The sequence below is a fragment of the Misgurnus anguillicaudatus genome, chromosome 4 (genome assembly GCF_027580225.2).
Source record: "Misgurnus anguillicaudatus chromosome 4, ASM2758022v2, whole genome shotgun sequence".
NCBI classification, from domain to species: domain Eukaryota; kingdom Metazoa; phylum Chordata; class Actinopteri; order Cypriniformes; family Cobitidae; genus Misgurnus; species Misgurnus anguillicaudatus.
The window spans coordinates 3,255,467-3,269,561 of record NC_073340.2 but is presented as its reverse complement, the minus strand read 5'-3'; the positions used below and the strand labels follow the sequence as shown (position 1 = coordinate 3,269,561).

Sequence of the window (14,095 nt, the reverse complement as noted above, 5' to 3'; positions counted from 1 at the left end):
CCTTCATTGCAACCGGGCAAAGACTGCAACACAAGCATGGCAGGAGGGCTATGTAGTGCCCCCTGTAATGGAAAAAAACATTGGTGCACAGATCGGGCAAACATGTACGAAAGTTGGTACGTATATAGATCTCATCGACCAGAACAACTTTCGCAATCAAACCTATTAGCTCCGCCCAACAGGAAGTTGGGCCCATCAGTGATAAACTTTAAAATACTCCTAGGGAATTCATACGATTGACACCCAACGTGGTGATCATGATGTCGAGACATTGGACCTGCTAAATTGCAAAGGGATTTTGATATCTCGATGATATGGCGATGATATGGCGAGGCGACAAATTTATGGCAAATTCAGAGAAACAGAAAGTGTCTAATATCCAAAGCAAAAATGTCTTATTGGGATGACACGCAGTGTGTATGTTCGGCCAAGGATTCCGATTGCATCAATGTGCCTATTGTGACTCCCGGGCATAGCGCCATCAACAGCCGCCAGGAAGTGTGTCAGTCACAAAGGTGGATTTTTTGACAGCTGCATGCGATGTTCTTTTAAATACTCCTCCTAGGGAATTCATGCGATTGACACCAAAAGTGGTCAACATGATGCCGAGACATTGTAGATGCTGAATTGCGAAAATGCTGTTCCCATGGCAACGCGTCAAACTTTACTTTCATTTTCAGGCATATGTAAGCCCTTGGCGTCCACTTTGGGTTCCTTAGCATGCTTGAAATCTCTTGAAATTTGGCACAGATGTCAGAGTCGTCCGTCCTTAGTACCTGAAAAAGGCTGAAACACAGGCGTGGCAGGAGGGCTCTGTAGCACCCCCTCTTATGCAAATCAAACATTGGTGCACAGATCTGAAAAAAATGTATGCACATGTATGAGAGTTTGTACTTATATAGATCTCATTGACCCGAACAACTTTCGCAATCAAACCTATTAGCCCCGCCCAACAGGAAGTCAGCCATTTTGGATGGTTTCAAAAGTGCATGCGGTGAACTTTTAAACACTCCTCTTAGGAAATTCATGTGATTGACACCAAACGTGGTGAACATGGTGACGTGACATTGGAGATGCTAAATTGCGAAGGGATTTTTGATATCTGGAACGATGCTGCCATGGAGAGGGAACAAATTTATGGCGAAATCAGAGAAACAGGAAGTTTCTAATATCTAAGGTAAAAATTGTCTTATTGTAATGACAAGTGGGGTGTATGTTTGGTCAAAGATTCTGATCGCATCGATTTGCCTATTGTGGGTCTCAAGCATAGTGCCACCAACAGGCACCAGGGAGTGTTTCAGTCATAAAGGTGGATATTTTGACAGTTGCATGCGGTAAACTTTTAAATACTCCTCCTAAACGATTCATGCGATTGACCCCACACTTTGTCAACATGATGTAGAGACATTAGACCTGCTAAATTGAGAACAGATTTTTTATATCTTGAACGTTGTTGCCATAGCATTGCACCAAAATTTACTTTTAAATCAGGCATATTTAAGGCTCTTGGCCTGCTTGCTTGCAAATTTGGCACACACATCACAGTTGTCAGCTGTTAGGTGGTGACCAAAAGGTCAGACAAAATGTGTCTCTTAAGTGGCTTACTAGTGCCCCCGTTTCTCTAAATTGTGGGGTTTGTTTTACTTTGTTTTACTTGTTTTACTTACAGTACCCAAATGGGTCAGTAAAAACATGAAATAGTCCACTGATAGTCCACCCACTTGATGCACGTGCCCCGTGCACAGTTTTTTTTTTTTGGGAGGCACCATATAGCGATAAAAAGACATGCGAGGGCCCGCCATCGTTGCTTGCAGCTATATTTTTTCTTATTTACTTATTTACATTTTGCTTCTCAAGACAATGCATCTTAATTAGTGGCAGCCCAGAGGCTGAAAGAAGCATAAATGAGCCATTAACAGTTTATACACAATTTAGGGCAATGCAAGCAGAAAAAAACTGTGCTCATAAATATGCGCTTTCATTTCACATCATCACCTTTAGTTACCAGGTAAAATGAGTCGTGGATGTTGCTGGAAGATGTGTGATACCTGTGTTTGAAGTGTCTGTTATAGGAACATCATTTAGGAACCAAGTCGTCTGTACTCTGTCTGCCAACCTGCCTTCCACGCTGATTGTGACTCTGCCCTTCTTGCCCACAACCACTCTGGGTGGCAGAACAATTGCTGATATATTTAGAGACTTCAGTTTCTCTGAGAAAAAAGTAAGGACAACAATAAGAAAAGAGTGATTAATGTGTCATTCAAATAAACTGTGAAAATGTAAATGTAATGGTTGTATGAAATCAACATATTTGAGAGGTGATTAAAAGAGAACAAATGAAGGGAGGATGAAACATTATTATTTTTTGAAAGCAGAGGGTCTGTTCTTTCATTTGATATAGTGTATGTTTATATATTAATTTAAAAATAACATTTTCTGGAAGGCATTTAACTTTTGTGAAAATCATAAAAAATGCTGGCCCTGGCTGGCAACTTTTATTTTAAAACGCTGGCAGGTAAAGAGTTAAGGGGTAATGCCCTAGTAACAGCTTGGGGCCATTTTTGACCATTTCTTCTAACAGAGTATTATTATCTACAAGTCTTCTTACATTGTAAAATAGTTATGTTTTTATTTTCTCTGAGAGAGGAGTCATATGGTGTTCCTACCCGTTCCACCAAGATGCGTACAAATGACACGCAGTGTGATTATCGTGCAATATATACTGATTTTGCGTGCATATGATACACCAGTCCTTCCCATTCACTTATATGGCAAATCATTTCGTGACATTTTATTTATTGTTTTCTCATTTGTTTTCTGTTTTTTAAACCATTTTCGCTTGGGTTTAGGGTTAGATTTCACATTTGTTTAAGCAGGTTATTTAATATACAGGTTTCTCTACGTTTTTATCTATATTTAAGCCATGGTCGCTTGGAGTTGGGGTTAGAGTTGGGGTTTGGGTAAGGATGTCATTTTTATATAATAAAAAGTTGTTCTAACCCTAAACCCAAGCGAAAAATGTAAAAAAAAAACAGAAAACAAATGAGAAAACAATAAATAAAATGTCACAAAACAATTCGCCATATAAGTGAATGGGAAGGACTGGCGTATCATATGCACGCAAAATCGGAATTTGGCGTATCTATTGCACGATAATCACACTGCGTGTCATTTGTACGCTTTTTGGTGAGAACGGGTTCGGTATTTACCACTTAGGTCATTAGGTAAAAAACAAAAGCATGTCAGCATCTAGATTACAGACCTTCAAAGCTGAATGTGCCTTCAAGAAAATTCTATTTTGATGAATGCTAACATATACTGCTCTGTAATTTGAATATTAGATTTGTCTTTATATGAGGCTTCTTTGGTATACACCATCAGCAGACTTACCATCACTTCTCTTCCAGGAGAATCCAAAGCAGAGCAAGAAAACAAGTGTGAGTGAAATTATCATCATCGCCACTGAAGCCTTTGCTGATTTATTTAGTCCTGGATTTTGCGCTGAAAAAGATAAGTGCAGTAAATTAATAAAAGTGTTTCATCTTTATTTCACAACATAAAGGTAAAGTATGTATTTTAATAAAATAGATAGTTCACCCAAAAATAAAAAATCTGTCATCATTTACTCACCCTCATGTTTTTACAATCCTGTATATCCTGTATAGTTTCTTTGTTATGCTGAGCACAAAGAAAGACAAATACTATGGAAGTCGATAATTCCTAAAAATGGTTTGGTTAAAAACATTGCTCAAAATATCTTCCTCTGTGTTCAGCAGAACAATGAAATTAATACAGGCTTGTAACAACATGAGGGCAAAGTGATGACAGAATTTTCATTTTTGGGTGAACTATATCTTTACATATTATCATGAAGCTTTCTCCTATCCCAGTTTAAATATTGTTCTGTTCGACCATGGTTCAACCATGGGTTCAAGGTTTGGCTGGTTCAGTCAGCCCCTGCTTTTTTGGAGACCTATGGAAAGCAAGTCATTGTAAGATCCATATTTTCCTCAGTCTGCTGAGGACTTTCAAGGCCCAAATGAAACCTAAACGCAGGTGCAGATTTAGCCATAATCTGGAAAAGCCTTTCACTTTCTATACTAAAGAGATGATAGTGACTAATGCTATTTGTCATGCTTTTGAAATTAAATAGGACCGAGGTCATGCATTGAAACTAGGCAAATAGTTCCATTATATCCCAAAAGTGTTCAAGGCTTTGTGCAGGTCAAGTGCAGTTAAGTGTTTAACAACATATTCAGCAGACCATTTCTTTAAAGAGCACCTGTTATGCTTTTTTAAATGTTCAACTTTTTGTGTAATGTTGCTGTTTGAGCATGAAAAGGTCTCCAAAGTAACAAAGCACAAAGTCCACTCTAAAGGGAATTATTCTCTGGACAGGGGTAGGCAAGTTCTGTCCTACAAAGCCACAGTCCTGCAGAGTTTAGCTCCAACCCTATTGAAACACACCTGAACAAGATGGTCAATGTCTTCAAGATTTTAAGCCTTTACAGAATTGAGTTTTTTTCAGGATTGGAGCTAAACTCTTTAATATCCCACATTAAAACAGGGGATGAGGTAAGGCCTGTGCAACAATACTCTCAAAGGCTTCTGAAGGACAGAACAAGTCCCACTTTTCAGTACAATCTGGTATTTTTTTGGATTTTTTGGATAGTCTGTATGTTTGATTATTTGTTGATGTTACTACTTTTTACAGTTCCAATGAAAAATGTTGTGGTCACTGTTTGGTAACTGCTAACCAAGTTTATTTACTAAAAAAAATGGTGCTAAATAGCACTTAATTGGATTCACTTGCTCGTAATCATAGGGGAACCAAGTATTATATAGCACCATGTAGAAACACAAGTATGGTTCTACATGGTTGCTATATAGTTGCTACATACAACAGCAAAAAACTATTGACAATATCATTGTAACAATTATTTTTGTTTTTAGTGAACTTATATGCCAAACCTTTATAGCCAAACCTCTTTATTAGAAGTTACTACAGCAGACTTTAACTATGGAAATATTTTGGAATCTTGAATAATGTATTGGAAATCAGTTTTGATGCAATCATATTTTTGTAATTATATGTTGGTTTTGCTAGTAAGGCATACTCTACCTTCAGTGAAATACATTAAATGTTTCCTTTGTGGATTGCGTAATAAAGCACTTTATTTTGGTATTCATTACCAAAGAAATGGTGCTAGCAGTGGCGGCTGGTGACTTCTTTTTTCGAGGGCACTTGATGCGAAGTTTGTTGCAACATGTATATAGCCCTTAGCCCATCACGTGTGTAGTTCATCATTTCAAAATATGTGTTCTGCGCGCTGAGTTATCCTATGTGCATAACATGTCTTGTCAAAATAAGTGCCTGCTGCAGACGCGTCTAAAGGGTTTATGAGAGAATCTGTCATGATTTCGGTCTTACCGGTTTGCTGTAAGACCCTGTGTTGTTTTGTGTTTGTTGACAGATTCACACGCGCCTCACACAGGTGTTCCTCGTTCTCTGTGATTTCCTCACCGCGTCATCTCACCTGAAGCTTGTTTATTCGCAATCGGCAGTAGTATAAAGCTCTCTTAACTGCCCTCAGTATATGCGAGTCCGTCATTTAATCTACTTGATGTGCTTTTGATGTGTGTCGCCGTATCTTGTCTTGTCTAGTCAAGTTATCTTTAATATATTAGTCTGTGTTATCTGGTGTTCGCTATTTCAGAGATTCAGCTGCTGTTTGATCTCCTGTGGATGTTTATTTCTCCGCTGTGGATTTACAACCTGCTATTGGATTTATTAAGACTATATTCCCTCAGAGACTTTTGCCATCTGTTTGGAGCTCTCAGCAAGCAGCAGAGTTTTCGCCCGGTTGCGGGTTCTAATGACTGTTTCTCTGTATATCCACAGATTGCCGTGGAAAGCCCGTCTGGCTCAGCCATCAACCCTCCTGTTTTCCCGCTGCAGAGGCTTGGTAATTCGGTTGGTCTCTCCCCGGTGGTAGGGTAGAGAGTGCCCGATCGTTCAGGCTTCTGTGCGGCGGCGCACACAGGAGCGGCCTACGTGCCTAACCCCATATTGGGGTCAAGTCGCTTGTGTAGCTCCCCGTGCCGAGGACGGCCGGGGCATCTCCTATCTCTCTGTTCGGTGTGACATTGGGGTCCAGACGCTTGTGTAGCTCCCCGTGCCGAGGACGGGCGGGAAATCTCCTATCTCTTTGTTCGGTGTGACATCGGGGTTCAGATACCTGAGTAATTTCCCGGGTCGAGGAAGGCCGTGGACGGTCGAGGGATCCTGACTCTGTCGTTCCTTACAGAACGGACTCGCCATTTATGGATCCCACAGAGGTCGATTCGATGAGAACGGCGATCGCTCAGCAGGGCTCTTGGTTGGGTCAGCACACAGCCCAGTTATCCTCCACCAATCGAGAGATAGACGATCTCGCTGCCCGAGTCGCCGACCTCACCGCCTGTCTAGATCAGGTTCGACGCGAGCATTCTCCATCTTCATCTCCATCCGAAAGGGAGCCCCATGTAACAGATCCTCCACCTTACGACGGAGATCCACCCGCTTGTCGGGCTTTCCTATCTCAGTGCTCGCTCATCTTCGCTATCCAGCCCCGCCGCTATGTCTCTGAACGCACCAAAGTGGCTTACGTCATCACCCGTTTGGTCGGCAAGGACCGTGATTGGGCCACTGCAGTTTGGGATTCCCATGACCCCTGTTGCCGTTCTTTCGAGGAATTCCGAGGTGAGATGGAGAAATTATTTGACCGTTCTGCCTGCGGCGATGCTGCTGCCGCTCGCCTGACTCGTTTCACCCAATCTGGGTTGTCTGTGACAGACTACGCTATTGAATTCAAGACTCTTGCTGCCACCTGCCGGTGGAATGAAGAAGCCCTTCGGGCACGCTTTGTGGACGGACTTATTGATGGCATTCAGGATGAGATTTCTTTACACGAATTGCCTGAATCTCTGGAGGAGATTATTAACCTAGCCCTCCGCATCAAAGCCCGCAGATCCTTACGTTCCCAGCGTCAAGCTCTGCGACAACCCAGAACATCCTTATCTCCTCGCCGGCCACAGCCTTCTCCCAGCCCTTCTTCGTCTGAACCCGAACCTATGCAGATGGGTAAATTCCGTTTATCAGCCGAGGAGAAGGAACACCGGCTTCGCAATGCCCTTTGCCTTTACTGTGGCAAGCCCGGTCATATGGCAAAAGTTTGTCCGTTAAAAGCCCTCGCCCATCAGTGATTTCGGGAGTCCTGGTGGGCGCTACTACTCCTAAATTCTCCCCTACTACCTGCACTAATATGCCAGTCACCATATCCTTCGCCGGGCAGGATATTACCACCTTCGCACTTCTTGACACAAGGGCAGAAGGCAACTTCATTGACCATGATTTAGCTCTCTCCTGGGGGCTTTCCACTGTTCCTCTCAAGTCTACTCTGGAAGTCTTTTCTCTTCGCAGTCAGCAGATGGCACAGATTACTCACTGCACTACTCCTGTAAGTCTTCTTATCTCTGGCAATCACCGTGAGAAGATTGTGCTGTACCTACTTCATGCCGCTTTGTCTCCCATCATTTTGGGGCATGGGTGGTTCGTACAGCATAATCCTCATGTAGATTGGCAGAGAGGTGTTATTTTGTCTTGGTCTTAGTCTTGTCATGTGTCTTGTTTGGGTTCCGCTGTTTCTGCTCTTGTGTCTTCCCCTTCGCAGGTACCGGCGGCCGATTTGACCGGGGTCCCGGCAGAGTATGCCAACATCGGCCAGGTTTTCAGTAAAGCCCGGGCCACCTCCCTTCCTCCTCCCCGGCCGTATGATTGTGCTATCGATCTCCTCGCAGGCACGACCCCACCTAAAGGTAGACTTTATTCTTTATCTGGTCCAGAAAGAGAGGCTATGGACAAATATATAAATGATGCCCTTCGTGCTGGTCTCATCCGACCCTCCACCTCGCCCGCAGGGGCGGGGTTTTTCTTTGTTAAGAAGAAGGACGGCTCCCTTCGTCCCCGTATTGATTACAGAGTATTAAATAATGTTACTGTTACGATTCGGTACCCTCTTCCTTTAATGTCATCTGCTTCTGAGCTTTTCCCGGGAGCCCAGTTCTTCACCAAGCTTGATTTGCGCAATGCTTATAATCGGGTATGCATACGAGAGGGGGATGAATGGAAGACGGCTTTTAACACCCCTACTGGACACTTTGAGTACTGCGTTCTGCCTTTCGGGCTCACGAACGCTCCGTCCATCTTCCAAGCTCTGGTTAATGATGTGTTGAGAGACATGATTAATAAATTTGTCTTTGTGTATTTAGATGATATTCTCATCTTTTCTCCCTCTATGCAGGAACACACTCAACACGTCCGAAGAGTTCTTAGACGCCTGTTAGAGAACCAGCTGTATGTTAAGGCAGAGAAGTGTGAGTTCCACCAGAAGTCGGTTTCGTTCCTGGGTTTTGTCATAGCCGCTGTTGAGATACGTCCAGGCCCCGCCAAGGTTAAAGCAGTCGCCCAATGGCCCGTTCCCGTGTCCCGTAAGGAGCTGTTACGGTTTCTTGGTTTCGCCAACTTTTACTGGCAATTTATCCGTAACTACAGCCAGGTTGCTCAGCCACTTACGGCTCTCACCTAAATTAAGACCAGGTTTCCGTGGAATAGTGCGGCTCAGGAGGCCTTTGATAATTTAAAGTCCCGGTTTATCTCTGCTCCTGTTCTTTCTATTCCAGATCCAGCAGCCCAATTTATTGTTGAGGTTGATGCTTCTGATGTCAGGGTCGGCGCTATTTTGTCTCAGAGGTCATCCAAGGACGCCAAGGTGCATCCGTGTGCCTACTTCTCACACAAGCTTAACCCAGCAGAACATTATTACGACATAGGTATCCGGGAGCTGCTGGCGGTCAAGCTGGCCTTGGAGGAGTGGCGTCACTGGTTGGAGGGAACCTCAGAGCCTTTCCTGGTCTGGACGGACCATAAGAATTTAGAGTATATCCGTTCAGCCAAAAGATTAACATCTCATCAGGCCCGTTGGGCACTCTTCTTTGACCGGTTTAACTTCACTCTCTCGTACCGGCCTGGCTCTAAGAATACCAAGCCCGATGCCCTTTCTCGTATGTTCGAAGGTCCTCAGCTCACCAGAGATGAAACCATCCTCCCGGAAGGGCGGGTGGTGGGCTCCCTGCGTTGGGGCATCGAACAGAAAGCAGAGCAGGCTGGCCAAGAGGGTGAAGTGCCAGTTGAGTGTCCGGCGAGTTGATTGTGGGTTCCGGTTGCGTTACGCTCTGAGGTTATCCAGTGGTGTCATGAGTCCAAGTTAGTTTGCCATCCAGGGGTTTGGAGAACGTTGGCTGCCGTCCGCCAACGTTTCTGGTGGCCCTCTATGGGTCCTGATGTCAGACAGTTTGTATTAGCCTGTCAAGTTTGTGCCCGTAATAAGATCGCTTTGTTTGTGGGCAGAAAGTATAGCTTTCTTCCAAGGTCTCCCTCTCCGGGAGCCTTCTCGTAAGCTGGCACCCCGTTTCCTTGGGCCATTTACTATTAATAAGGTAATCAATCCGGTGACAGTTAAGCTCAGATTGCCACCTACTCTCGGTCGGGTCCATCCGGTTTTCAAGTTAAAACTGGTATTTTTCTCTCCCCTTAATCCTGTTCCTTCTGCTCCCGTCCCTCCCGCCCCTCAGCTTATCAATGATACCCCGGCTTATACTGTTAAGTCTCTTCTAGATGTGCACCGCCGGGGTAGAGGCTTTCAATATCTGGTGGACTGGGAGGGCTACGGTCCGGATGAAAGGGTGTTGGGTACCGGCCTGGGACATCCTGGATCCTGGCCTGATAAGGGATCTCCGCCGGCGACGAGGTGAGTCCCCCGATGGTCCGCCAGGTGGCGGCCGTGGTGGGGGGAGTAATGTCATGATTTTGGTCTTACCGGTTTGCTGTATGACCTGTTTCCCTGTGTTGTTTTGTGTTTGTTGACAGATTCACACGCGTGCCTCACACAGGGGTTCCTGGTTCTCTGTGATTTCCTCACTGCGTCATCTCACCTGAAGCTTGTTTATTCCCAATCGGCAGTAGTATAAAGCTCTTTTAATTGCCCTCAGTATTTGCGAGTCCATCATTTAATGTACTTGATGTGCTTTTGATGTATGTCGCCGTATCTTGTCTTGTCTAGTCAAGTTATCTTTAATATATTAGTCTGTGTTATCTGCTGTTCACTATTTCAGAGATTCAGCTGCTGTTTGATCTCCTGTGGATGTTTATTTCTCCGCTGTGGATTTACAACCTGCTATTGGATTTATTAAGACTATATTCCCTCAGAGACTTTTGCCATCTGTTTGGAGCTCTCAGCAAGCAGCAGAGTTTTCGCCCTTAAGGATATGCCATGTTGCGGGTTCTAATGACTGTTTCTCTGTATATCCATAGATTGCCGTGGAAAGCCTGTCTGGCTCAGCCCATCAACCCTCCTGTTTCTCCACCTGTGGTTTCCCGCTGCGGTGGCTTGGTAATTCGGTTGGTCTCTCCCCGGTGGTAGGGTAGAGAGTGCCTGATCGTTTTGGCTTCTGTGCTGCAGCGCGCACAGGAGCGGCCTACCTGCCTCACCCCATATTAGGGTCCAGTCGCTTGTGTAGCTCCCCGTTCCGAGGATGGCCGGGGCATCTCCTATCTCTCTGTTCGGTGTGACATCGGGGTTCAGTTACCTGAGTAATTCCCCGGATCGAGGAAGGCCGTGGGCGGTCGAGGCATCTTCTGTTCTTCGTTAACCATCAGCAGTTTATTCTGTTATCTTCTATTGTCAAATAAAAGTACCTTTTGCATTGGGATCCTGTCTCTGTCTTTCCTTACAGAATCTCATGTGTAAACAGAGTTTACTGTTAAGGGAGTGTCTTGCATGTAATTTGCGAATGTTAGCGTCTCTAAATAATAATAATAATACCTTACATTTATATAGCGCTTTTCTCAGTACTCAAAGTGCTTTACATATGAATGGGGGATTCATTGTCGGCAGTGCCTCAGCCTGCTCCCTGTCGAGGGTTTCCTGCTGCAGCCTCCCTCATTCCTCCGCAGCCTTCCAGCAACCTCCATCGAAGCAGCAGAAAGGAACCGGTCATAAGCAGGCCACCCCACCCGTCCAGCCCGCCGCAAAGCCTGGAGGAAAAACGCAAGAGCAAGCAGCCCCGAGACTGGCGACCTGGAGATGGCTGGGACTACCCTTCAAGAAATGGTGACCGCACCACCCCCTGCGGTGAGGCGGAGGATTGCAGCGGATTTCTACTTCAGGTATCTCTGTATTTCCAGATAAAAGCACACCAGTTTTCCAATGACACTGAATGAGTGGCTTTCATTATTTCTCTGTCGGTGGGGTCGAGTGCTCCTTTGGGCTCATTCCCTTTGGAATTTGAATTCCTCAGTAATCCAATCTTTGTCCAGTTTTCATCAGCATATCAAGGAAGTGTTGGGTCAGACGATGTCCAATCTTTCCATACACGGCTCTCTCTTCAACCTACATCAAGGAAAACTGTCTGTGAGTACTTATGCACTAAAATTCCGTACTTTTGCAGCCTCCAGTGATTTGAATGAAAGTGCCCTCGTGACAGCCTTTTATCATGACTCAACCTCAATATTCGACAACTTATTGGAGATGCTCATCCAGAAAACCATTTGTGTATCTCAACGCCTGTCTGCCTTTGACAAAACCACTACTGTTGCAAATCCTCTGCCCCCGGCTGCCTCTCCGGTTCCTCCAGCACCATAGCCAATGCATGTGGATTCAACGCACCTCTCTCAGAGGAACGTGGAAACTATTCACAACTGGCCACTACCCATCACTGTGAAGGACCTTCAACGGTTCCTAGGATTCGCCAACTTCTGTAAAAAATACAGTCACATCAGTGCTCAACTCACCTCATTTTTAAAGTGTGCTCCCAGAAATCTTGTATTATCTCCAGAAGCCAAAGACACCTTTTGCATCCTCAAATAAGCCATCCAGTCAGCACCCGTCCAGGTTCATCCTGACCCAGATATCCCTTTCCTCATCGAAGTAGACGCCTCATCCTCAGGGGTCAGAGCCATACTTTCTCAGCGGCAGGGCAATCCCTCCAGACTCCATCCATGTGCCTTCTTTTCCAAGAAATTATCTCCAGCGGAGCGGAGCGGAACTAGGATATAGGTAATCAGGAGCTACTCGCCATCAAACTAGCCCTAAAAGAATGGAGACATTTGCTGGAGGGGTCTAACCACCCTTTTGAGGTAATAACCGATCACCGTAACCTGGAATATCTTTGTGAAGCCAAGAGGTTAAATCCACACCAAGCTCATTGGTCCTTGTTTTTCACTCGGTTTAATTTCACTGTAACCTACAGAACCGGAAGCAAGAACACCAAGGCTGATATTCTCGACTTCACGGTTCCACTTCAGAAAATCTTCAGCCAGAGCCTATACTTCCTCCAGCCATGTTTGTCAGTCCGATAATTTGGGGCATCTATGAGCTAATAACCCAAGAGAACCATAACAACCCCGCTCCACTGGAAGTCCCAGCTAACCTCCCCTTTGTGGACATCCAGGTAGCAGGTGAACCCTCTCGCTCGTCAGTCAACGGTACTGGTGGCCTACCATCTCCCAAGACGTCTTCAGGTATGTGCGAGGTTGCTCAGTCTGCGCCATCACCAGCACACCTAGAAAGCTTCCCGTAGGTAAACTGGTACCCCTACCTATTCCCCTTTGCCCAAACTCCCTACTGCCTTTGAGACTCCTGAGGCCCTATTCAATCATGTATTTCGAAACTTTGGCATCCTCGAAGATATTGTCTCCGACCGAGGACCACAGTTTATCTCAAAGGTTTGGCAAGCCTTTTTTCAAACTCCTTGGAGTCACCATCAGCTTATTTTAGGGATATCATCCTCAGACCAATGGCCAGATTGAGCATAAAATGCAGGAAATCAGTCATCACCTCCGAACCTACTGCCATCAGTACCAAGACAGCTGGAGCCGCTATCTCCCTTGGGCTGAATACGCTCAGAATTCCTTACCTCAATCCACCACCTTCACCATCTACTTCTTCATTCACTCCTCCCACTTGTTTCCATTCCCCAGAGTACTAATCACACCACCTGTGTCCCATCACCATATCCATTGAAGTACCTCACCTTCACATTCAGTCTTCGTCTGGTCTAATCACAGAACGCTAGACTCACCTGTTTCGCTTACCTGGAACTCCTATGCTACTCTTCCAATCTCGTCCGCACCTCTAGTCTTTTCTAACTGCAAAAGAGACATTATTTACCATTCAGCTAAGTTTTACAAGAACTGCCTATTACAAATACCCCCCTGTTTATTCTCTAACTTCGTGTGTGTTTCAATAAAGTACTATTTACTTACCTTCGGTCTTCTTCCTGGTTCCTAACGTGACACTTTGCACTCAGACTCGGCTATGTGATTCAAGTTGTCTGGCATTTTCTTCACTACAGTGAAAGTTGAAAATGCCCATGTATTAGGTGCAGAGATCACGGTCCTACTGGCGAAGGAAGGGATAGAGCCAGTCCTTCTTGCCGACATGAGGTAAAGGTTTTACAGCCCCTACTTTATAAAACCCAAGAAAGAATGTGAGTTACGACCGATCTTGGACTTGCGCTCACTGAACCATGCACTTCACAAGATGCTGTTCAAGATGCTGTGGCAGAAAAGCATTTTTCAATGCATCCATTTCCAAGATTGGTTTGGGGGCGGGTGCACACAGCGATGTGTTTACCCACCAGGCAAACCACAGAATTGCTTGGGACTTGGGGGGCCACCAACTGGCAACAAAGTGTGCAAAAGTATGCTGCGTTTATTCAGACCCAAATCTAAGGCACATATAAACACACGCGAGCGAGAGATGTGCAAGTAGGCACGCAGAATAAAATTTGCACACGGAAAAGCTTCCTCGCGAGGGCGCATTAAGGCTACTTCATGAGCGAAAAAGACTCCACGGGAAAGCACAACTCTGCTCAGCATGCACAAATGCAGTCACACATGCAAGTGCTGGGATGAGTGCTTGCTCGACTGTCTCTGTGCTCTCGCAACTGCACAACATTCACTCGATGGTCAAGTTGACTTTTGAGACCATGGGCT

The 14,095-nt window shown here is 45.1% G+C and overlaps 1 protein-coding gene across 3 annotated transcripts in view; it reads right to left on the bottom strand.

Moving 5' to 3' along the window:
• The window catches only part of LOC129420488 (uncharacterized), a 31,210-nt gene that overhangs the window by 4,054 nt on the left and 13,061 nt on the right, over positions 1-14,095 (bottom strand). For all 3 annotated transcript variants that reach the window (XM_055175439.2, XM_055175440.2, XM_055175441.2), the window contains exons 5-6: positions 3,391-3,501; positions 2,049-2,210 (exon numbers count right to left, since the gene is read on the bottom strand). In XM_055175439.2, coding sequence (XP_055031414.2) covers positions 2,049-2,210; positions 3,391-3,501 — 273 coding nt within the window. The remainder of the gene's footprint in view (positions 1-2,048; positions 2,211-3,390; positions 3,502-14,095) is intronic.